Source organism: Zonotrichia albicollis, chromosome 4 (assembly GCF_047830755.1).
Source record: "Zonotrichia albicollis isolate bZonAlb1 chromosome 4, bZonAlb1.hap1, whole genome shotgun sequence".
In the NCBI taxonomy this organism is placed as follows: domain Eukaryota; kingdom Metazoa; phylum Chordata; class Aves; order Passeriformes; family Passerellidae; genus Zonotrichia; species Zonotrichia albicollis.
In genome coordinates, this window is record NC_133822.1 from 15,320,125 (window position 1) to 15,345,661 (window position 25,537).

Below are 25,537 nucleotides of genomic sequence, written 5' to 3' on the forward strand. Positions count from 1 at the left end.
TAAAATCTTCTCCTCAAAACCAGAATAAAACACCTTCATTCTGCAGCCTGAAATAGGCAACTCTCTTAGCAGACCTACACTCAAAGGGGCAACCATCCCATGGCTACACATTACTACACAATTAGCTACAACAGGGAGGAAGCAAACAGGAGCAAAAGCAAATTCAGAGAATATTATTATTCAGCGTCCAGCCTAGAAATACACAACAAATATTAGAATGGATTCAGCGGTGATGTCCAGCATCATTAACAACCAGATGGACCTGGAATAAAACTGTAATTAGACTTCACCAAGAGGAAGGGGAGGGAGAGAACAGCAGATTAAATTGTAGAGGCAAACGCATTTTGAATAAATAAAGGATAGACACAGCTCATACAGAGTTACACAGAGTGCCTTTGCAGCCGGATGCGACCTTGGCAGACAGTGCACTTGCAGGATCAAAGCAGAGTAGAAGACAACAGACCCAATCCTCCTGCCCCTGTCCATGGGCATAGTCCTGCAGAAGGCAATGGCACTGCCCACATGCCAAATGAATACGAGTGTTCAACAGCATGGTTCTCTTCTATTTCCTCTCAAATTGCACAGTTTAGGAATTAGTAAGAATTTCAGCAGGAATCGAAATCACTTCCAAAAAACTCAAGAGTTTGATTTTGGGCAGCTGCAAGGGTAAAGATCCAAAATGTGTTGTTTAGATGATGACTTTTAATGATTTTCAAATCTCTAGTGACAGACATTTGGTATTTTTACTATGATTGGCATCACACTGCAAAGAATGTTTTTGGTGTAAACAAATTTACAATTTCTTTTTTCTGAGCAGCTTCTTACATAGAGCCCAATAATCATTGCTCTGGTAAAACAGCATTTGCTGTTGATATGTAACCCAGGTGACAAAGTAGCATCAAACCCTGTCCTCAGATGACCACCAAAGCCACTCAGTGATTTATTGCTCCCAGTAGGAGTAATACAACCTCACTGGAAACAATGACACTGCACTGACAGAGCTGGCACATCTCAGGAGGGATTGAGGCCTGGAAAGGAAAGGTCCCTTTTTCATTGCCATCAAAAATAGCAGCTTTGGACCTCTGAGACATCACAGTGTATCTGAAGCCACTCTGCTGACTTCAACAGTGTTGCTCCAAATTTACACTGCAAGTTCTTTCTCCTGGGATGCTCTACTGAGTCTCAGCAGCAAGATCCTTGCTTGAAAGTCATGGCTGGTCTGCTCCGGGATCCCAGGAAGAGCATTATCCCAGTCTGTTATTGTGTGGCTGTAAGGTGACCACAGAGAGCTCTTCTCTTCCTCCTGTGTCTCTCACATGAGTGATAGAGAGGAACCATGGGTATGAATGAAGTTTTACTCAACCCCACAACCAAAATGCCAGTGTTGGATTAATGAAACACATGCGTTTTAAAACCTTCCTTTCCTCCTCACCTGCTCCCTCTGTGTTTCAAACAGAAGGGTGAAAAACAGGAAGATATTCACAGGAAGAGAGCTCAAGGAAACAGAGAGCACAGACGCTTCATTGGGGTGCAAGGTGATGGAATCCTCCTCTGAAAAGCCACCCACCCTCCCTGGAGACATTTACCTACAAATGGCCCCTGGGACTTTGCTTTGGATCACACCTCATTGCCTGGTCACCAGTTATGAGTGTGCAATGAGAGTGAGCTAAACCCCTCCAGGACTTGCCTCTTGTGACCTCAAAGCACCTCTTCAAGCCACATTCCCCACTGGAGTGTACCAGCGTGGCTCATGAAAGATGAACTGAATGAGGGAGGAGCTTTCACTCTAATAAAGAGGTTGTATTTCCAAAATATTTTTTCCCACCAGAAAGTTCTGCATACTTTTCCCAAGAGGGTGGAGGTCTGACTGGAAATGAATTGATGGCACTGTTTGTTTTTGCAGTACAGGAATTTAGAGTGTAATACCATATTTTACCCATAAAGGGAGAGGCTTGACCCTGATTTAGCTATTATTGCATGCCACATAATGGCATCCTCAGGGTTTTACTGGGGAATGGCAGTCACCCTCTCTTGTGGGATGACTTTGGAGATCCATCCAAGCTTTTGGGGAGAAAAGAGGACAGAGAGAGACCAGGAGGATTGGATTGAGTATTCAGGAAGCATGAAATAGCCCCACCAGTAGAGCACATTTTTTTCCCATTTTTTTCCCCCCCAAAGGTAGCAAATGGTAGTGTATCACCACATGATCAATAAATTCATGAAAGGCTGAGCCTAAATATGCAGTAGCTGACTGGAATGGAATCTCATTTGTGTGAGAGGAGCAGACATTTCAAAATGAGCATGCCAATCATTTTTAGGTTTCCTAGTTGCTGAGATTAGCTGTTAAAGAAACTAGGTTTTATTTAGGTCCTAATGGAGGCATTGACATCTCTGGACACCATTTCTTCTACTTCTTCTGAATAAGAGATCCTAAATAGGACATCTAAGAAGCCTCAAAAATAACAAGAGGGAAAATTGCCCAAGGGGGTCTATCTGAAGCTCAGAGTCACCTGGAGCCCATGACAAGAATATGTGACAGCTGGAGTGCTGTGTATCCCCACTGAAGCATGGAAGTCCTCAGGGAAAGGGTGCTGAGTTGGGATACTGGCTGGGTTTTTGAGCATCAAGCCCTGTGGGACCTGTAGGGTCACTTTGTGTTAGTTTACATGCAGTTTTTATCTGCTTAATCACAAGTTTTTATTTCTGCCTTTTCTGAGGTGGCTGGCAAAATTTAACAAACCATTCTGAGAAAAAAGTCTCTAAAGATGAAGAGCACAGCAGTGTCAAGGCTGTTCACTGGGTGGGATCTGAATGTAGGTGGGATGGTCCCCAGTGAAAGGTGATGCTGCAGAAGGACAAAAGGGAAGGACATGCATGCATGTTTGTATTTATGAATACAGGAATGAAGCATCAAGGAGGAGAAACTGAGACACAGAGATAACTGCACAGCTTAAAAAGAGGGCAAACTGCAGGATGACCTTGCTACTACTTCTCTGAAATAATCCTGCATGCTAAAACAACAAAAGCAAGCATCAAGTGTAAATCAGCTGAAGAGAGTACATAGGAAGGAGAGAAAGGGGCTGATACCCTGATACTCAGTGGGATTTCTTAGTGAAAATTTCCTGCTGATTGTAAAGGGCAAAGCAGACTTTGCTGGGGATTTGTAAAATGAGATGAACTGCTAGTCTGGCTGATATTTAGTTAATACAAGGACTCGTTTTCGAAAATGCTGCAGGCTTTTTAGAGCTGTGAGAGTCAGTTCTCAGACTTCATTAAAAGAGGCTTTCCATGAAAGTACTTTTGCAAAAGGGACAGGATTGAGTCAAAGGACATTTACACAGTTCCACAGCTCTTGGCACGTGCTCTCACAGCAGATTTGGGGGATTCATGTGTGTCCTGGACAATCTTACAAAGCTACAATAGCTCCTGACACGGACCAGAGATGTGTGTCAGATGCAAATTCTGTTGTGCTGAGATACCATTTAGCCATAACAGCAATCAGGGAAATTAGCAGAATGTTAATAGAGAAGGAATCAAGTGGAGGATGCAGCTGCTTGGAGTTCCTGACAGGCTGCAGGAAAACAGCATCTATTTGCATACTATCTATCAACTCTCATCCACTGATGGATTAATTCTGAGACAGAGTCCCTGCAGTTCACCTACCAGTCACTGTAATGAGTCACTGCTGCAGGGAATTAAACAAGGCTCCTTTCTACTCCTTCAAATCTTTCTACAGACAGGCAAAGAAAAGAGGAGCATTTCATCCCTCCAGACTGTTCTGGTGAGTTCTGAACGAGCCTCATGACTCTGCTTATTCCATAAGAAAACAAGACCAACTTATAGCCCAAGATGGACACTCAAAAATGTTGTTTCCCTTTGTTCTCCCTCACTTGCTTCATGCTCTCCCCCACAATGAGGGCACCCGTGAAAGCAGGCAGGTGTCCCTTGAGGTCTGAGGGCCTGCTTGGGCATCCTGAATACTCTTCTTGACAGAAACAAAAGAGTTGGAGGATGTGAATGGCTCTGTGGTCTGGAAAAAGACCTCAGATGTTTATTTCTATGTTGCTGGAAGAAAACTGAGGTACCTCATTACTGACCACTTTGAAGTGGACACCTTCTGATTATGGTTTGAGATCCTGTAGATCCTAAAGCAAATTACAGGTCTCACCTGTCCTTCTGGGGAACAAATACCTTCATCAGAGGAAAAAACCCCAAAAAACCCCACTGCCTGAACCAAAGTCCCCAGGCCACTATTTGACAAAGCTATTAACATTTATGGAGGCTGGAAATACAGAATCTCTTTTTTATGCTCTACACACCTAATGATAATTGATAATGTCTGGAAGATACGATTAGAAAAGACTGTATCATATCTGTGACTGGAGAATTTCCATTTCCAGATTTTGCAATCCAGTTCGTTTCACCAGAACTGAATTTTCCAAAGAGCTCTGTGAGTGCCTCCATGCCCATCTACATGGACTCCTGGGATGGTTTGGGCTGGAAGGGACCTTAAAGATCCATCCAGCTCCAATCCCTGCCGTGGTCAGGGACACATTCCACTATCCCAGGTTGCTCAAAGCCCAATCCTGCCTGGCCTTGAGCCCTTCCAGGGATGTGACACCCACAGCTTCTGTGGGCAGCCTGTGCCAGGACCTCAACACTCTCACAGTAAAGAATTATTTTCTAATCTAACCCAGCCCTGTTTCAGTTTGGGGCCATTCCCCCTTGTCCTATCACTATGTGCCCTTGCAAAAAGACCCTTTCCAGCCTTCCTGCAGACCCCCTTCAGGTGCTGAAGGTGCTGGCACTTGGTGGCACAGTCATCTTACATCTCCCTCTATTTCATTTACTGTAAAGTGGTTGAAATACACAGGCTCTCAGCCATGGGGGAGGCTTGAAGAGCAATTTCTGGTCCCAGGTCCTCCAAAGACTGGGAAAGAAGCATGACAAAGGCAAGATGGAAGCATTTGTTACGAAAGCATCTCTTAGACATAGCAAAGAGCATATTTCTAGGCAATATGCTGAGAAGGCCTGAAGAAACTATACCAGTAAAGCATGCTGAAACTGGATGATTCAACTAGCTGATCCTGATGTAATTTTTGGCCTGGATTGCTCTTAAGTGCCTTTGAAGGAAGGGTGAGTAATGCCTCTGAACAATAATGACTAAGGCCTCTTGATATAAATGCATGAAAATGGTGGCAGAATAGCTGAAAGCTCTCTTATAAATTTTACTGTCCACCTAGAAAATCAGATAAACATTCCTGACCTTCCCACAGGTATTTTGTGACACAGCAATACCCCATGAGGAGTCAGGCCCTTTTTCTCATGAGCAGTAAGCTCACAGCAGTCAGTTAACAATTACTGCCCTGCAGCCAGAAACCAGATTTGTTCTCAGCAAAGAGAAACAAAATAAGCACAAGTTTTACCAGAAAGACTGAAAAATGAATGTGATGGGTGAACAGATCTTTTATCACAAAGGGCATTCCGTGAGAACTTTGCTGTCAAATTCCATTTGGAAGAAGCTGCAAGTGCTCAAAGACTTTGGAAGGTCTAGAAGCAGCATGTCCTGATGAGGGCCAATAAATAACTCCTGAAGGCAAAAAACCAACCCAGCAATATGAAACAGTCCTATGAGAAGAGCTGAAGGATGGGTTTTATTGTTTAAGATAGTCTGTCTCCTAAAGTAGGACTGACATGCCAGCCCAGGCAAGAATGACTCAAAAGAAGGAAAACTCAGGCTACAAGAACAGAAGGGCCACATCTTTCAGAGTGAAGAGTCACTGCAAGTTTTGGGAAGATGAGACAGGGGCAAGCAGTGGGTGAAGAAGCATTCTGAATATGGGGCTGGACTTGGAACAGATTCCCTTCTCTGTATGAAGCAGGGGAAGAGGCTGTGGACTGCTCTGATGTGGCTGCTGAGTGGCAGAAGGGGACAATGTTCCAGGAACAGCACAGTAGGTATGAGCTGTAGGTTTTTAGATAGTTTCTTTTAAGTTATTTCATTTCTATAAAAGGCTTAATTTTATATGGATTAGAGTAGGTAGTAAAAGAATACTTATTTTTATGTAATCCATCAATCATAACTTGCCAAAAGAGGATGATTACTGTCATTTGACTCTTGGGGAAGCAGAAACAAAGAAAACTAAAGTTTCCAAGGTCTCTAAAAGCCAGATGCATGAAAGAAGGGAGATCACCTCTCTTAGATGTCAGCCAGGTTTCCATTTGCCAGTGGAAATATCACTTTCTAACAGGACATATGCTTCTCAACAGGGGCTGTATCACAGCCTGTTATCTGGTACCATTCTTCTGTGAAGATTCACATCTCTGAGAGCTTTGGACCCTTTAAAACAACCTCACAGGAAGTGATAGAGGGCTGGGATTTTTTGTCTGTTGCTTTTCCCTGGCACTGTTCCCTTTCCAGCCTCTTGCTGCTGCTGTGAGTGAGGCCCTGGTTCACCATCCCACTGGGCTTTTAACATCATGTGGATAATTTTCTGTATTAAATAATTAAGTGCAATAGCTAATACAGTGCTTCCCACACTGTTGCATTGTGCAGTCATATAATTATTTTTGATCATTTATAACGACATTAAAACCCCCAAGTGCCAGACTGAAAATACATCTGTCATAATGTTGCAGCAATATGCAAATTCTCTGGGTATGTTTGCTGTGAGGGAAAAGGTCCTCTATCACTGCAGCTCTTACACAGCTCCTTTAAGAGCCTTTTCTGCCCACTGAATTCTCCACTGATCCTTCAGAAAGCTGGAGGATTGCACAGCTCTGGCTGATCCTTGTTAGAGGTTTCACACGTTCTCTATAGTAATTAGAGGATCTATTTGCAGAAAATTGCTGGCCTTGTCCTCCAGGAAGGAGAACATCCTGCATTTAAACAACAGATCTAACACAGGGAGCAGCAGATCAAACAGCCTTTTTGTCCCTCACCAACTGTTTCCACCACAATATGAAAGGACAAGTCCTTTTCCTGAAGAGGGAAGTTTGTTCTGGATACTATTTTTTTGTTGGCCTCTTTCTTAGGGGCAACAACAAAGAAACCAAATAAGGTGCACTCTGCTCATATCTTTGTAACAGATATATTTATTTTCTGCAGTAAAATGGGAAAGAGCCACTTTATACAGGATGTCAACCAGCGCTGACAAGGAAGGCTTTGATGCTTCCTGACCCAGATTCAAGCAGAGTTATGAGCTAGGATTTAGGGTGAAAGTTTCATTTCTCATCATCCATCTCTTTTCTTCTGTTACGTTCACCTACCAAGTGTTTTTCACACTGCATGACTTGTTTGGGCTCAGTCACGCCTATGCCATCTCAGAATATAAGCATATGCACAATAGAACAACTTTAGTCTGGCACTACTTTCTTCTCCTTTAAAGTGTTTGGAAGGGCCAGATTTCCTCTCCCACACACACTCAGGAACTGGTGAGGAACTCAGTGAAATCTAGAAGCCACCAAAGAGGATTCCCTGTGCTTTCACATGATAGAGAAGGCAGCTATCTGCTAGCTAACTCCTCATTTGTAGAAACTGCAGCTAAATCAACCTCATCCCTGAGCATTCTGTAGCAAATTTCCTTTCTCTGTATTAACTGGAAGATTTATTATTCAAGGCCCTACTTGATGGGCCAGCAGTCTAAAGCACTAGGAGTAGTGCTCCTGTAATTCCCTTTTTCAAATGTCACTGCCTTGTAACAAGTTGGCAGCACTCTCTCCTGAGTGGTTTCAATCAGGTACCTGGAATAACAAATCCAGGCTTTGGCTCTTGGATAGAGGGGTCTTCCATGGTCTGTGAGAAAGCCCCAGCAGTGCTGAACTGCTGGGAGAATGCTGTGGCACAGACTGGGCTGCAAGAGGCTCACTTTCTTCCTTAGCCTCTCTTTTCCTGGACATATGGGCAGATAGAAATTCTGTCCAGCAAGCAGCTCCCAGGAGCAAGTCTATCAGCTGACTGTGCCAACCCACTGATGTGCACAAAGGACTGGGATGACCTGGTCATTCATGTCCAGAATAATTATTCCAAGTATTTCTTCCCACCAAAGTCACCTACACATGCTGCTCTGACACACAGTACTTTTAGCATTTACTTTTTCAGAAAGGCTTAGAAAAGAGGCTCCTTCTTCCTTCCAGACCCATGGACATGACAGACAATATGCTCAAGTCTCTGCATGATGTGTATCCTGTGCTAAATGCATGGGAATCTTGGCAGACAGGTAATCACAGGAAAGGGAAAGCAGAGGAGTGATTAATGAAGAAGAAGATATTTTTCCCCTTTTTCAGCCTCAAAGCCCTTGAGGCTGATTCAGCAATTCCTTGAGAGTCTCAGGCTTACTTCACATGAGATGCAGTCACTGGTATCTTTATCTGGGCATGACAAATTCAGGGATTTCTGGGTGTATTGCAGCCACTGGGCTCACTGGAGCAGCTGAGATTAATTCCAGCTGAGCTACTGGTGGCATAGAAAATCCAGAGGAACATACAAGACATTCAGATTTCACCACAACAAAATTTGGGGTGAGAAAGGAAAGCCTTTCTGGGGTAACCTGATGATACATTTTGAAACAGGGCTGAGTTTAATCCAGAGAAGCAGGGAAACATACTGTACCCAGCTTCTACTGCAACTTATTCTGATGAATTCCCTCCACACAGGGAGGCTCTGTGGCTGAGGTTCTAATGTGCTTGAACATGGAGACCTGGGATGCCTGCCAGGGAACTTTAGAAGCACAAAAAGATGCTCATTAGCTTAAAGGTATGGGTTTTAATTCAGTTTTTAATTTTCTAAAAATCCTTTCCCACGTTTACTTTTTCATTCAGTCCTGTTTGTGTTTTTCTTTTCCTTGCATCCCTTTTTGTCCAATCACATCTTCCTCCATTTTACTAACACTTTACTATTCCAAGGTCTTAAATTTATCTTTTTCTTTTTCTTTCTACCTTTAAGGATATTTTATCTTTTCCCACTCTTCATTATCTGTATGGCTTTTCTTACTCCATGGACTTGGGTTTTCCCTCTTTTCCTCTCAGACCTGTTGGTTCTTTTTGGTTTTGTTCTTTCCTTTTCTTCAGCTAACAAACTGTCTTACCTGATCATTCCTAGCTCTCTGCATGCTCTCTACTCCTTACCCACCATCAAGCACAGCTCACTCTTCCTTCTTGTTAAATGATGTACATTATTCCCCACCCACAGGTTTTGACACATAACCAGCTTTCTTGAGCTTTCTTTTGCCTTTTAAAGCATTTCTCTCCCCCAGAGCCAGGGTGGTGGTTGGAGGCTGACCTTCCTCTTGCAGGGGGTACATGATTCAGTCATCAAATATTCCACATGTAGAGGCTGCCCCTCCAAAACAGAAATAATACTATTGAAGCTGAGGAAACAATTAGGTGTCTACCAAGGTTAAGGACTTGCCAAAACCAGCAAAGGAAGTCTGCAAAGTAAGAAGAGCCACTTGACCACCATCCCATTTGGCCACACAGCTTTGTCCATGCTGTCCATGGAGGAAAGCAGCTGCCTGCACCATGGGCTCACATTTACACAGCCTAAACCACTAATTTATGCCACCACACTGCATCCCAGAGCATGTGATTTTTAACTAACTGTGATTCCTGTTGGATAGAGCTGAAGTGTTATTTAGCTCTGGGCAAAAGACCACTGAGTTGTAACCAGTTTTTCTGATGTTTTTTTATCTGTGCATAAAGTTTTTGCTTCCCTTTCTCTGTATAAACTGGAGAAATAAAACTGTGATGAATGATGCTAGGGTAGCATCCTAAGCTATACAGGTATTTCTACATGTACTAGAATGAAGAAGGACAAAAAGCATTAGATTTCCAAAATTAACCAGCATTGTTTCTATGGATATAAATTTCAGCTGTTTGTGGAAATGTTAAAGCCTCTATCCTGACCAAGGAATAACAGATTATGATTTTGGTGAGAAAGAAGAATGTGAGTAGTATGAAGCAGCCAGTGTGACTTTAGGAGAGACTGCTCAAAGATCTGTTTATAGGCATAAAAGCATGAGAAATGTACTGGTAAAAAGGGAACAAAAACAGATGAGTCATTTTGCAGGTTTTAGAAGAAATATCTGTACATCAAATGCATGATAAACGCTGACTGAGAGGAGCTTAAAGAGGAATAAAGAAGTGCAAATGCATCAGGGGAGAAAGAAACACTGAGGACGCAGATCCATCAGTGCATGGAGGCTGAGAAATAACCATGGGTGGCACTTGTGACTTCCACAGCACAGAGGGTCACAGCTCCTCCTGGGATCCCTTGTGTGCCTTGTGCTGAGGGTAAAGCTTGTTTGAAACAGCCCCCTGAAGTCCAAACTGCTGCACAGAAACGACATGTAAGAATGGCAGGAATGCAGAGTAAAGTAGCAGTGATAAATGAGGGGCTGGAGGAACTCTCTGAGGCAGGACAGATGGCGTTTGTTACAGGCTGCTTTACAAGTAACATCCATAAACACCCAGGCAAGAAAGGTGCTGACAGTGTCTGGTAAATGGAATAGACTTGTGATCTGCAGTCTCTCTGATAGTCATAATTCCACAGAGGAAATCTCCAAGATTCCCTCTCCACACTCAGGCACAGATGTGACAAAATATGTGGTCATGTGCTTTACTTCATGCATAGCAGTAGTTCCATGGATATGTCTTCCCTAGTTTGAGATGACAGGCACAGCAGGAGAAAATTCATAACTCTTGGATTAGTGGTCCTGCCCCAGCTAAATAAGGGGACAGATGAAGTGTTTTCCTGAAAGAAAAAGTAGATGTAGCTCACCAGGAAAACAGCCTATTCCAGGCAGCTGGAAAGATCTGAAATTCCTGGAGGAATATCCATCATCACATTAGCATGTACATTGACAGATGGTGAGGCTTCATGTGAACAGGAATTTTAAGTCACTGTCTTTAACTTGAAAAGATAAACCCCAGGCAGGTTTTGTAGAGCAGCTGGCCCTTCCTGGACTGGTTCTTGTGGGGATTTCTTCTTTAAGAAGCTGGAACAGTGGTAGCTGTGAGCACCACAGACAGCACAGCACCTCATTCCCTTCAGAAGTTTTCTCTGGAAAAAGCCTGAAGCAGCAGCAGCAGGTTTCTCCATGCAGGAATTGGAAAATAGCTCAGCAGACTGGCTGGAGAATTTATAAAATTAGAAAAACAAAGCAGCAAAAGGCCTTGGCTCAACAGCATTACTTTTAGACTGTCTCTTTGAAGTAACTAGTCTTGAATCAGTTTGTGAGCATCAGCCAAAACAAGCACTGAGGTCCATTTGAGAGCTTTGCTTCAGAGCAGCACATTAATACTCTGTAAGGAGATGCAGGGCATGCAGTGGATGTTTTCTTTATCAGCAGCCCTAATCACCCCAAATGGCTCGAGCTCACTGTTAGCACATCCTCCTGACAAAACTGCAGACATGGATGAGCTGTGTCTGACACAGTGTTTAGATTAATCCTGCAAAAAAATGGGGTAAGTGACCCTCTGCACCACAGGAGTGTCACACAAACCCACAGGGTTCTCAGGAGCCTTGTCCCAGCCTGGCAGGCACTCACTGTGCCACAGCAGCAGCTGCTCCAGCTGATGTACCCCTCTTCTCTACAGCCTCCAGGAGACCAAGCAGACCAAAACACTGCTCACACAGGATGGCCAGCTAAAAGGACAAGTTTCAAAGGGACTTGCTGACCAGAGCAAGAAATCTCAGGAGTAACAGTATGTTTAGTTAGGAAAGCCCTTGTCTTCCTACTCCTTTCACATATTTTCTGTAAGTGTTAGGAGACAAGCCCTGACTTGGACTTGGCTCCTTATTCCTACAGCTGGCCTTTCAATAAGTAAAGCCTTGCTCCCACCACAAGAAATGGGAGCAGGGCTGAGTTATCCACGCTGGTTTCTTTGTAGACAGGCACATGTGTGAACCTGCTTCTTATCTGTGCAAATGAAAAGCATCTTTGCTTTTTTCACCTCTATTATCAAAAGCAGCAAGTCAGAAAGACTTCTCACAGAATGGAAATGAAGAAATGAAAAAGAGATACAGTAAAAAAAAAAAATACCGTTCAGCCAGGCTGCCACCTTTTCTGTTGTTATGCAGGTAATTCACAGTAGCACTGGTGTGCATTCTACTTAGTGGACCTTGGCAATGGTAGGTTAACAGCTGAACTTGATGATCTTGAATGATCTTGATGATTTCCCAGTCCATTTCCAGCTGAATCTGTGTGTCTGTAATCGTGGATGCCACACTATGGGCAGCAGCAGGAACTCTGCAGATTGGGCTTCCCCTAAAGCTGTTCCACATGGGCACATCCCTGGGCTGGCTCCTGAGAGAAGGCAGCACAATAGCAGCTCCCAATACCTCAGGGATCTGTCCTAGTTCCCTTTCCAACCCTCCCTGGTGAAGGTATGAATAAACAGCAGCTGGTTCCACCTTGTGCAGATGGAGAAATCCTCATTCCTCTGTTCTGCTGCTGCAGACCCTTCATTCCAAGGTGCCTTTAGGAAGGGGCTGCGCAAGGGATAGCTCTGTGGTGGCTGCTTCTGAGTCACAACTCAGTTCCTGCTTGTCTTGCTGCAGTTGAAGGTTAAGCTGCAGCATCCATTACTGGGTTAAGCACCCAAAAAAAGGAGAAAACAGACTGAATGTTGCCAGCTTCAGTTCTGTTCTGCCACATTCTCCTGGGGCTTGTCATTAGAACACAACACCTTCAGCTAACCAAGTCTCCTCCTTGCTTATTGTCAGTCATCAAGCTTACAGCTCTTTTATTTTAGGGTATTCTTCTCACAGAAAAGAGTGATGTTTGGGCACAAATTCAAAATGAGACAAAGCAGCTTAAACAAAGGCTGGTTTGTGTTTTACTGCTCAGGAAATGACAGACAAATCTGTCTGCAGCAGAGATGAGCATTTCATCTTGCCATTTCCCATCTGGGAAACACTAATAACACTCAGCATCTCATTTCTTTGCTGGGGCCATGTGGTTGGTTACCGGGCATAGGTAATGATGTTCTCCCAGGTGTCAAAGAAATGCTTTTGGACATTCCCAGCTGGTGTTCCTGGGGACAGCTTCCATCTGCAAATGTAGTCTGGCCACAAGGTGTAGCCAAGCAGAAGATGGAGGTAACTACTTTCTCCATGCTGGAAACTCCCACTTCAGAACATATTCCAGCCAAGTTCACCTGCAGTACTGGTGTGCAACCTGAAGAGAAGCAGACAGTGCTCCCCAGTGCTGGTCCCCATCAGTCCCAGGGGTCATGTGGGAGAAGGGGCTGCCTTCTTTGGAGTCCAGGGAATGAAGGCTGCAGCCAAATCCTTGTACATAACAATGACAAGTTACACAAGGAATCTGGGGTTTCCAAACCCTAGTCACTGAACCGGTACTTAACATAATTCAGTGTGAATATGCTGCAGGAGGAAAGTCTTTTTGCTGTGTTAGCTGTTTTCACAAGGTCAGTCCTATTTTTCTTCCCTGTAATCTTTTGCTTCAATTTTTGAAAAGCTGGGGTTTCTTTCATTAAGGTATTTAATTAAAATAGAGGTATGAGTTAATACCATCTTTGGCATACAGGCCAGAGCAGGATTTGAAACATTTATTGTTAGTGTTGGCTATTCTTTCACCTGAGGTTGTTGTCTGAGTTCTAGTTCAAAAGATTTCATTAAGACTCTACTATTCTTGTGATAAACTCTCACTTTTACTATAGTTTAGCAGCTGGGGATTTAGTTTGGAGATTACAGAATCATGGAAAATTTGGCTGAGAGGGGCCCTGTGGTCTATTCCATTTGCCCGTCTCAAGACAGATCATTGATTCCTAAACTGTCTTGAATTAAAGATTCCCCCAATTTAATTCTAAATCCTCAAACTATAAAGATTCCACAATTACTTTAGGAAATCTGTTTCAATGTTTTGCCATCCAGAGATATTTGCTTACCCTCAGTTGATTTTTTTCTAGTATTTTTTTGTGCAGTAAAACTTGAAAAGGAGATTGAACAGAGGAAAGTAAAGCACAGGAAAGTAGAAAGGACTTCCACTATCATCAATGCCATTTCCTTACTGCTGGAAGCAACCATGTCAGGTAAAGCCTTCCTTGTATGTGTACAGAACTCAGTATTTGACCTGGTTGAACTTCTCCCCTAAATGTTCTGAACCAGATTCTGCTGAGATTCTCATCTTCTTGAAAGTTATAAATCTCCTGTGAAGCAGAACTGCAAAATCAGAAGAACATTATAAAGCCTGTGAGAGGCACTTCTGGGTACATGGTGTGCAGATAAAACTTTTATGAAGCAACAGAAAGTTTGCTCGCTAACAGATATGGTGAAGTCTCAAAAATCAAAGATAGATCTCTCCTGAAAATTAAAATCTCTGCTGAGACAGATAATGATGCTTCTAAATTTCGCAAGACTGTGTTTGAGAACTCACAAAAAAACTCCAAAACCCAGTCTTCAACAGGACTGCCAAGATGCTCCTAACTTCCAAGAGAACTACATCCAAGATAAGAAAGTGATATGGGGTTTAGGTGAAAAATAAAATTACAAGACTATTACAAGAGGAAGTCCTAGAAAGTGTGGAAGAAAGAGAGAAGCTGGGTGGGAATAAAGTCAACGTGGAGTTGAAAAGAAAAAAATAAGGCCAAATTCAGTAGAAATGGACAGCAAAGTTTCTGAAGTAAGGATGAGGAAAATGTTAGATTACACCTGGGAGGAGCTAAATTCAGTCATCCCTTAACTTTAACGTGAAGGACAAGCATGACTGCCAGACAAATATTCTCATTTTTACCAATTAATAACTGATGCTTCAGAGAGCATCTTGACCATCTCCACAATGTTTCAAAGCATCCTTCAAGACACAACTCCACATGTCAAGGTACCACTGAAGATATGAAATGACATGAGGGACCTGTATTTAGGTATTTGGATTCAACTTTTTATGACACATCACTGAATTTAAACCCCACAGAAGGAAGTCTTGGGTAATTCTGTGAGGTCAGGATCTTTGTCCTTGTCCTGAAGCAGCTGTGAGAACTTAACTGGAAGAGCTTGGAGGTTCTAATCACACCCCATGGTGCAGCTAAACTAGCACAATATCATGGCCCAATGCACAGGACAATACTTTCAGACAGGACCTGCTGGGGTTCTGAATATTATCAATGAAGTCTTAAATTCCAAACCAGAGCAATCCAAACCATCACTGAGATGTAGCCCTCCCAGAAGAAACATTTTTTTCCAAAGCTCATAACTCAAAATGAGTCATGCTTGATTAACTTCACTTGGGTCAGGAGACTAATCATGAGATGCTATTTTTAAATTATATAAGGAAAGTCAGAGAGAGAGCATTGGAATAACATTCAGAATGGAAGACACGTTACAGCCTTAGCAGAGTGTCACTGTGATGACTTAATGAAAACTAGAAACCATCTCTATTAGCAGGTGTTGCCTTTTTTCACTTTTTTTTTGGGTTTTTTTTAAGTGTGTCTACTCTCCAGCAAAAAATGTTATTAAATATAAGTGAGACTCCAATCCAGAGAGCAACTGTCCAGCTCAGTTCTTGGTGGGGTAATAGATGAGAAAGGTTCACCTCCTCCTTCTCCTCACAGCTGCCCCGCACACATGCACACACACACAGAGGCCAGGGAAATCTACTCCTCGTGCACCTACCTTGGGTTTGAAGGCAATTAACTTCAGGACCATCTCCACAGTGAAGAGCCCAGTGAAGAGCATGTTGAGGATGTTCATGGCTTCCTTGAACATGCAGCTCTGACCATAGTGCTGAAAAAGAGCAACGCAGCAGGAGTGTGAGGATTGGATGTGCCAGCAGTCAGGAATACACAGGACCCCTCCCGGTCTCCCTTCATGCCAAGGTTCTCCAAGGAAGACCCCAGCATGTTTCATTTTTCAATAAGGAATTCCCATTTCCCTTCATACATAAACACTCCCATGCCTCTATCCATTTTTGCCATCTGGCTCTTGATCTCCTCTTTTTAGAAGAATCTTTTTGAGGAGTGGCTACCAAAATCATACTTACCGTTCCAATTCAGGGCTCATTATAAATTTCCACAATGTTACAATACAATCTTCAATTGTGATTTTTATCTCAACCTTCCCTCTTGGATTGCTTTTTTGTTTAATTGTGACTGCACAGCAAGCAGGGGTTTCACTAAGCTGTCCATAATGATACCAAGCTATTCCCCAAGTAATTACACTAAATTCAGGATTCTGCAAAGTACATGAGCAGCTCAAATCATATTTTCCCAATATGCACTATGTTGCATTTGTCAATTCTGAATTAAATTTGCAATCATGCTGCCCATTCACTTAATTTTATTAAGATCTTATGAAGTTACTCTCCATCCTCTATTGATTAATTCAAGCAGTGTCTTCTGCAAGTGTTGCCACCTCACTTTTCATACCCCTGTTTCCAGACCATGGTACTTGAACTCATGGCACTGCCTTATTCTAAGGTTACCTTTCAGTTCATGTTACAAGACCCCATTTGTAGTTGCTTAATTTTAATAAACTTCAAAGAGCTGGGATGGATTTTTATGATCTGCATTGGCACAGGGTGATTTATTCAAAGTAGTTTCAGATAAACAATTCAGCTGAAGATGAATGCAAGGCTGAGAAAAATACAGCGTTGAGACATTTTCAACATTTTTCTTGAAAAGTTCTAGTACTTGCAGGACTCTGTTTAGAAATGAGAAATTTTTTTTTAAGGAGTTAGAATTGTTGAAAGTGTCAGATATTAGCAGGAAGAGGGAGACAATTAGATTCCTTATTTCAACTACATGTCATCAGAAGTGAACAGGGTAAAATTTTTTTTTTGATGTGCTTGTCCATCTCCCTCAACACATGGTGTGAAGGTGAAAGTAGGCCTCAACCTCAGCCATTTGTGCATTTCCCCCAACAAAGTCTACTACTTCATTACCTGGAGGTTTTCTGCTTGCTCACTTACTTGCATGGCCAGGCAGATGGTGTTCAGCAGGATCAGAACGAACATCAGGTATTCAAAATAGGTGGAGTTGACCACATACCAAACTTTGTACTGGTACTGGTTTTTAGGGATGTATCTCCGCAGAGGCCGGGCTTTCAGGGCATACTCTACACACTGGCGCTGTGGGAGAGGCAGGGTACATTTAAAACTCAAACCCAAAATATCAGGGTGGTCAGCTACCTTCAAATGTAATTAAAATTACAATGTTTCAAGTTCTTTTTCTGAAATGAAAAAGCTTAGTAGAAGAATTTCTATTAGGTCACAATGTGAATGTGCACATTCTACCTGTTAAAGAGTTCTACGTGCATTTACTTTGGCCAGACACTGCTGTTGTGCTCATCTAATCTCAGTGAAACAAATGGTACAGCAAACATTTTTAAGTAATTGTTGTCCACTGAGCATGATTTTTTTTACCTGGCTCCTAAAAGCTGTCAGCAAAGCCATCTTACAGTTCTATCTTGTTGGCAAGCTTAACATTTACCTCTCTCTGTGCATTTGCTGGCAAGCTTAACATTTTCCTCTCTGTATGCATCTATCTATTGAAAGCTTATTCTCAATGCATTTTCTATCTTTGTTGACAGCAGGATGTTGTAAATTACCTGGTTTTTGTCCAGCTCACAGTTCTTGTACTCTTGTTCTCCTTGTTCCTGAAATGTGACGATGACGAAACCAACGAAGATGTTCATCATGAAGAAAGCAATGATGATGATGTAGATAATAAAGAAGATGGAGATCTCAACCCTGTGATTATAGATGGGTCCCACATCCTCCATGTGGGAATCAATGGACCTATACAGCAACCTGAAAGCAAACAGGAGCCAAATGCAGAGAAAATCTGCAACTGCCTTGAGGCCTTATAGGTGATGTTATAAAGTTTAACTTTGTGATTTTCTTCCACTTGTATCAAAATTTATTCACTCAGAGATGTGCAGACTTGCACTGATCTGAATGCAAAGCTTGCAAAGGAGAAGACCTGGCTCTTACTAATTCTACATTTGAACCTATTCAGGGGTTCTGTCTTCATAGTTGAACAAAATCATGCTCTTCAGGTAACAAAAGACAGGAAAGTCCCAACAGAGGTATTGGGAACTGAGTTTTGTGAGAAAAGGAGTTGGGATAACAACACAGTCCCAGTAGTTAACACTGCTGTTGGCATCACCCGGTGACACAGGTCAGGGTCAGCCCCCTGCATGTCCACGTCGCCCTGAGTGACTCAGGGGGAGTCCCCAGCTCCAGTGGCACAGACAGCAGGTCCTGGACCAACACCCCATGTCTGCCAGTACTGCAGAGGAAATGTTTCATATTGCCCTGCTGGCTCCATGGGGAGACTGAAACCTGGCAATGCTGGAAAGGACTTGATATGCACTTTACATTCATTTATACACATAATAATGGTACAAATACTGGTAGCATTGCTACTAATGAAAATCATCTTTTAAGAACTAGAGACAGTGCTTTACACTGTTTACAAGTACAGTAACAGAAATCCCTGCAGGCCCTGGGGAATTTACAAGGTACATAATGCTACAGTGCTACTACTGCTATATTTAAAGCTCTGGAGTCATTTAAATGGTTAGAAAGGGAAAGACTATGCTCTGCCTTTGACTTTTCTCATTTGAAATGAATGAGGGCATTTCTTAGTGTTGCACTGGTCCCAGAAACACTCACTCTGGCCAGCCCTCGAAGGTGGAGACGGTGAAGAGGGCCATCATGGCAGTCAGGACGTTGTCGAAGTCGAACTTGCTGTTCTCCCAGCTGCGGGGCTGTATCATGGGCTGGCTGACCTCCCCATCCTTGTAGGTGATGTAGTACCCTCTGTGGGGGGAGAGGGCACACACAATGTGGCACTCCTGAACTGCCAGGCACCATGGGTGTCAGGGGCAGGGATTGGAAAAGCTCAGACCCACCTGCATTCTGCTTCTGTCTGCTTGGAGCTGTCAGTGCAGCTGTACAGCTTGCCCTAGGAAAGGAAGAAAGAGGAATGAAGCTTCTGCTTGTATGGTACTTTTATGTGCGTCACCATCATATTTTCTGGAAAAATCCCTTTGCCAGAATTTCTGCTCCTGGGAAGCTGAGAAGCCTCAGAGAAAAATGAAAATAATAATTATCTGATTCGCTTCTCCTGTGTTTTGCTGCTTTGGAATGTGGTTTGGACATTGTTTACTAACTGGTCATTGATTGGTTTCATGTGAATTGTTTTAACTTAATGACCAATCACTGTCCAGCTGTGTTGGGACTGGAAGAGAGAATCACAAGTTTTGATTATCATTCTTTGTTGCCTTCTGGCTGTATCCTTTTTCTATTCTTTAGTATTGCATTATTCTATTCTATTCTATTCTATTCTATTCTATTCTATTCTATTCTATTCTATTCTATTCTATTCTATTCTATTCTGTAATAATAAATTAGCCTTCTAAGAACATGGAGACAGATTCTCAATTCCTCCTCCGTCCAGGGCACCTCACAAATACCACAAATGTGTATGCCCTCAACATTTGTCAGGAGGGTGGTGAAAGGCAAAGGGAGATAAAAGCAGGCATAAAGAAGGGAATGAACAACCCCCCATGGTCATTTGGTGCGCCGCTTCCTCTGCAGGATGGGAGGCAGAGAGCCCGCAGGGACCAACCCTTCTGAGCAGCCCCCTTCTCCTTCCCAGGGCCATGTCATGCCAATGTAAAGCTGTTTAGGGAAGAACAACATTACTGATCATTTCTTCTGATCACAGATGATGGGCAAGAGTTCTGCATATGCCTGGCTCAGGTTTGGAGAACTGCTGGCAGCAGAAGACCAGGTAACACTGACAGTGCCCCAAATGTCTTGCCTGTTACTCACAAAAGACCCCATCCTCAGGCTTTTTATGCTGTTTTTCTCCCCATCCCTGAATACAGCCCAATGTAATGGATGAAGGAGTGGGTCCAATGGTTTTACCTTAAACAGCTGAACTCCAATGCAGGCAAACATGAACTGCAGCAAAGTGGTGACAATCACAATGTTCCCGATGGTTCGGATGGCGACAAACACACACTGGACCACGTGCTGCAAATGGGAGAGAGGAACAAGAGTCACTTGTGGGATTATTCTCAACTGTTCTGGCTAAGGGAGAAACCCAAGAATAAAAATAATAAGAAAAAATTATTTAAGCAGTACCCATTACCAAAGTAATGTCTGAGAAAAGGGGACCAACTTATTTCATTCCTTGCTGTATTTTTAGAAGGATGCAGAAAGGGGTAGGAAAATACCAGAACTGAGCTCTCTGAGACTTCCTGCATATTTGGGCACCCATCAGCACATAGGAAGGAGTTTATCTAATACATAAAGGTTATGCTTAGGGTTGTGGGCCCATCTGTAACTTCAGAAAACCACATCATTTCACCTCTGGGCTGATGTGGCCATTCAGCTGAAAAGCAGCTTGTCAGAAAAGGAGCTGGTGGACACAAAGTTGAATATGAGCCTTCACTACAAAGATGGCAAGTGCTATACTGGGCTGCATTAGGCAAGATTTTAACAAGTTGAAGCAGGTGATTCCTCCCCTTTACTCAGCACTGGTGAGACTGTGCCTGTTGTGCTGGATCTAGCTCTGGCTCCTCAGTACAAGAGAGCTGTGGACATACTGGAGGAAAGAGCCACAAAGATGACTTAAGGGATTGGAGAAAAGGCTGAGAGAGCTGGGTCTGTTCATCTGAGAGGAGGGTCAGGGAATCTAGTCAATGTAATCTGATCAATGGCTGAAGGGAGGATGCAGAGGAGGCAGAGCCAGGCTCTTTTCAGTGGTTCCCCCTGACAGGACAACAGGCGCAAATTGAAACAGGGTAGGTTTATATGAACATTGAGAAACACTTCTACTGTCAGGGTGACTGAGCATTGGAACAGGTCATCCAGAGAGGTTGTGGAGTTTCTCTCCTTGGAGGTAACCTAAAGCCTGGGTAACACCTGCTCTCAGTGGCCCTGAATGAGCAGGTCCCTTCCAACCTCAACCAGACTGTGATTCTGCTGAAACTTTACTTGAACCACTGCAAAAGCCTGAAATAATCTGAATTTATTCATAGAATGCACTGGGACTTTTCTAACCTTCAGTCCTTTGGCTCTGTTGATGGCCCTCAGTGGCCTGAGGACCCGCAGAACACGCAGGATCTTCACCACATTAATGGCACTGGACCTGGAAGAAAGTATTGGAAGGTTTGAGAGACACAGCAAAGTGGGGAGTGTGCAGCAAGGACAGATCTTTGAAATTCTGCATAGCCTGAGACTGCATAAGGGATTTATTCAACTCTTTGCCATGGCACTTCAGGGGTAAGGAAACCAATTTCTCTGTTTTCTTCAGAGGTCTGGCTGCTTGCTCTGGATTTCATAATCTCTACTGTATTAATGGAGGAGGAATGGAACATGGGCAAGGTGTATTTTTAGAGCAGGGCAAACAGATTCTGTAGATATCTATGATATAGAAATTGTGCCAAGATGTAGTCATTACCAAGGCATTTTCAGATAAGGCTCAAAGAAGCATTCCACTGAAATATTAATAGAAGAGTGAAAAGTCCAGGAGACTCCAGCATTAAAGGTAGACTGTCCACCTGGAGTTTGATCCTACAGTGTGTCTGGCTCCTGAACCCACAAATCAAAGTGTATACATAAATTTAAGGATGTGAAAACTCCCACTCAGTTGAATAGGATGACTTATGTGCTCACTGTTAAGTACTGAACACAACTATTGGAGCAGAGCTCTCTGCACCTTCCAATACTAAACCCTGACTGAGAATCTTCCTCGTGCTCAATGACATCATGTTCTCCTACTGACTTTGGGAACAGTTTTAATGTTAATGCACATTTTAATGTTAACACACCAAGAGTCTGACTTAGGTCTGTAAGAAAGAAACAGCAGATCAAAACAAGAACTGTGCCATTCTTAAGACTGTGACTGAAAGCCCAATGGACCCTTCAAATTGTCCTACTTGACTTAGCGTGCAACTTCTGTGAGCTGCCAACCTATGATGGTAACAGCTGGGAGCTTGTTTCTTACCAGATATGAAACTAATTAGGGAACTTCCTAACCAACACATAGTCAAGTAAATCTATAAATTGCTAAGTAAATTAACAGGTGAACTAAAGGACAACAGCATGACAGAACAGCCACTACCACTCTGAAGAGTCTCACAAAACTCTTCAAGTGTTTGATGGCTTTCCATTGACTGAGACTCACAGCATCTTAGGAAGTAGCAAAACATTATCAATCTCATTTTCCAAAGAGGTTATGAAAAGTCTAAGAGGGAACCATAAGTCATTGAAATGTCCTGAACTGATACAGTGAAACAAAGGCCTTGGAACAAAGTTTAGTGTCATGATTCCCCATTCACCCATTTTTTGTTCTCATTTGTTCTTTCTGAAAGATTCCCCCCTCCAGCTCGCCAGAGTAGCATTTTCCAGTTACTACCTCCTGTCTTGAGGATGAATTTTAATGGCCTTGAACCATCTGAGAAAAACACCTCATGAATACTCCAACAGGCTCATGAGGAAAATCTTACCCAGATAAAACAACGAGCCTGAGCCATCCCTCCCAGCCCAGCCCTACAATCCCCACCCCAAAACCAGCCAGCTGGAAATAGCTCACTCACTGGATCCCAAAGGAGATGAGAGAAACGCTGACCACCAGCAGGTCCAAGATGTTGAAGTAGTTCCTGCAGAAGGAGCCCTTGTGGAGGAAAGCCCCGTAGGCAGTCATCTGCAGGGAGCACAAACACACTTTGCCATCAGCAGCTGCCCAGGAGCCAAACCCACCTGCCTATGCTCAGGGTGGATAACTGGGGAGGGGGCAGTATTTCTATTGTTGGCAGACCATTTACCCCCAGACCCCAAAGGAGAAGTTGAGCCCCAATGGAAAGAAAAGAGAGTGAAAAAGACAGCAAGATAACTGTGAAAGGCCTAACTAAAGAAAGAGAGAAAAATATGCACTTTAAGTGCACTGAGTACATAACATTTAGAATTAGCAAAGGAGCAGAATGACTGTTTGCAAAAATTACTCTTTGCAATCATATGCTTTTCCCTTTTTCTTCAGTGACAGAGGATACTTCTGTTATATAAAGGCCTCTCTAGCAAAATTGAATAGAAAATACAAAATAAAATGGTCTCTTCTGTAACGCTTTTCAGTACACTTGGACCAGCTGCAGTGGACAGTTGACTGCTCTTCCTTTCATGAAGGAAGAACAGAATCCCTCAGGAATAAGATACTTTAGAGCTGAACTGAAAAAAAACAAAAGGAATTACTGCTCTCTTCAGCTTGGTCCTTCTGTTCAGCTCAATCCCACAGCCCTTTTCCTATTAATTTTTACTCTAGATGTAGTTGCATTTTCCCTTTAGTTTCCTTACAAAGCTCAGGCTGTACTCCTTGGAACAGGGTAATTTCTTTGTGGAGGTAATCATTATCAACATCACTGGGCAGAGGGAGGGAAAATACATATTTTGGAAGGGAGGCTCTGCCCTGCCTGGGTGTGATGGGGTGTTGAAAACCTGCTGGCTTTGAGGAGGATGTCACAGCTCCAGAGCTGGATTGAGTGACAGTGTAAACAGAGTTCTCTTACCCAATGTGACTAAATGAGCCTGGCACAGTTAAAGAGGGTGAGCTGATGGGGTATTTGTACCACCTACCTTAGATTTGGTGAGTGATCTAATGCAGCTGCTTTGAAGAAACCCCATCCCCTCAAGTGTTAATGTTCCTTCATGAGGAATTCTCATTCCCATCCAGGAATACAGGCTTCTAAGTTTGGTCGTCTGAATCTCATTTAAATTAGGTTTCTAAAGTAACCCGAGGAGGCCATGACACTGAGCTGTAGCCAGACTTGCAGCTGAGAAGTGTGAACTGGACAATCAAACTGGAGTTTTCTAGCTCCTACCAGTTGCTTAGGATGGTGTATTTGCTGGAAGTTTCCAGCCTGTGACAAATTTATTCAGAGCAAAGCTGAAGGGCACATGGTATATTGGATTATTTTCTTCACCAAATATCCATGACATCAGGGAACTGACTATCAATCAGACAGAAATTAGAGGGGGAGGAAGTATAAACTCTGGTCTTGGCTTAGAATTTATACTTGTAGACACATTCAGTTGGGGAAGGGAGGAGGGGTTCTTGCCATAACAAAGGTGGTAAAGATGCCCTTTACTGGTTAGATTTTGTATGGCAATCTTGAAAGAAAGACACCATTGAAATCAGGAGGGCAAGCTCTGCTGAGTTTAAGTTCAGTACAAATTGTGGTTCTCTCAAGCCTATTCAGGGATTTTTTTCATCTCAGAAGAGACTCTCAGAGAGTGTGTAATCTACATCTGCCTCCCACCTCGGGCATAAAACAAGTTACAGCCTTTTAGGATGCCAGTTAACAATCCTTGGCAGTCACCTTGCCAACATCCACCAGAATGCAGATGTTGTTAAAAGCAACATGGGGGCAGATGAAGCTTGTTCCTCTACAGCCTTGAACTTCCCATGGCCATTCATTCTTTTGTTTTCACCACCTACATTAACTTTGCTGTTTTGCAAAACAATGTGCTCAGTGAAGGCAGCAGAGAAACATGCACTGAGAAACCAAGCTCTTAGTGACTTCAGCTTATGGTCCTTGCACTGTTCTCCCACTTGGACTTAGAGAATATCCCGGGATGTTGTCATAAATCACTGAAGTTAATAGGAGGACCTTGGAAGGCCCAGGCTGGGTTAAGTTCCGCTTTCACTGAAATCATTTAGAGTGTTACCACTTCCTTCAGAGCAAGCAGAATTAGTAATTGTGAGTCCAAACAGGTAACCTTGAAATATTGTTTCATTTTTAAACTTTGCTGTTGGGATATTTTCCTTTTCTTGACAGGCCTTTTGGATCTGCCATGTGATCTGTGCGCATCCAGATTTATTGTGTAAACACAGATGCAAACTGCACACAGGCATAATGTGTACATCTCCCTGGAGAACATTATGGCTTTGGTAATTTCAAGTCATATCAAAAAAAGCACGTTTCTCTATAAAAATATGCAGGGGCCACCCTGCTTGCCAGCCTTCAATATAGATACTGTTATTAGGGTCCTGAGCTGAAAATTTGAGCAACTCTAAGGCACTGCCTGCCAGCACTTAGAACGAGCTTGCTGAGAAAAAAAAAAAAAAACAAAAAAAACCAGCTGCCAAGTGAACCTAGCATTTAGAAAGCCAGAACTTTGCTCAATTACTGTTATTTAAATTATTAGCCTACCAATTTGAGAAAATTAGAGTTAAGAACAAGGCAGCCTATTTTTATTTTCTTCCAAGCTAGACCATTCTCCTGCGCATTCCCCTTGGTATAGAGCACATTCCTGGGAAATGGAAAGCTGGGCTTTGATGCAGCAATTTTCATTGGCAGCTACTGTCCTCGGCGTCTCAGGGATTTGTACTCTTCAAATTCTCTCTCTACACCTAAAAAGTGAGGTTTTGCACTGTGCTCCCTGCATCCTAATTTGCAGTGCACCCTGTAAGCTCACAGAAGTCATCAGCCACCCTTTGGGGTGGTTTCTGCAGAACAGAGACCTTCTCTTTGCCTTTGTAAGAGGTGTGTGTATTCAGAGTTTCTTGCAGA

General features: G+C 43.0%; 1 protein-coding gene across 8 annotated transcripts in view; it reads right to left on the minus strand.

Annotated features, from left to right (window-relative positions):
* The window catches only part of CACNA1C (calcium voltage-gated channel subunit alpha1 C), a 451,825-nt gene that overhangs the window by 56,810 nt on the left and 369,478 nt on the right, over window positions 1–25,537 (minus strand). For all 8 annotated transcript variants that reach the window (XM_074540180.1, XM_074540173.1, XM_074540179.1 and 5 more), the window contains 8 exons: window positions 22,571–22,677; window positions 21,033–21,120; window positions 19,893–20,000; window positions 18,872–18,924; window positions 18,633–18,779; window positions 17,564–17,765; window positions 16,926–17,084; window positions 15,632–15,742 (listed from right to left, as the gene is read on the minus strand). In XM_074540180.1, coding sequence (XP_074396281.1) covers window positions 15,632–15,742; window positions 16,926–17,084; window positions 17,564–17,765; window positions 18,633–18,779; window positions 18,872–18,924; window positions 19,893–20,000; window positions 21,033–21,120; window positions 22,571–22,677 — 975 coding nt within the window. The remainder of the gene's footprint in view (window positions 1–15,631; window positions 15,743–16,925; window positions 17,085–17,563; window positions 17,766–18,632; window positions 18,780–18,871; window positions 18,925–19,892; window positions 20,001–21,032; window positions 21,121–22,570; window positions 22,678–25,537) is intronic.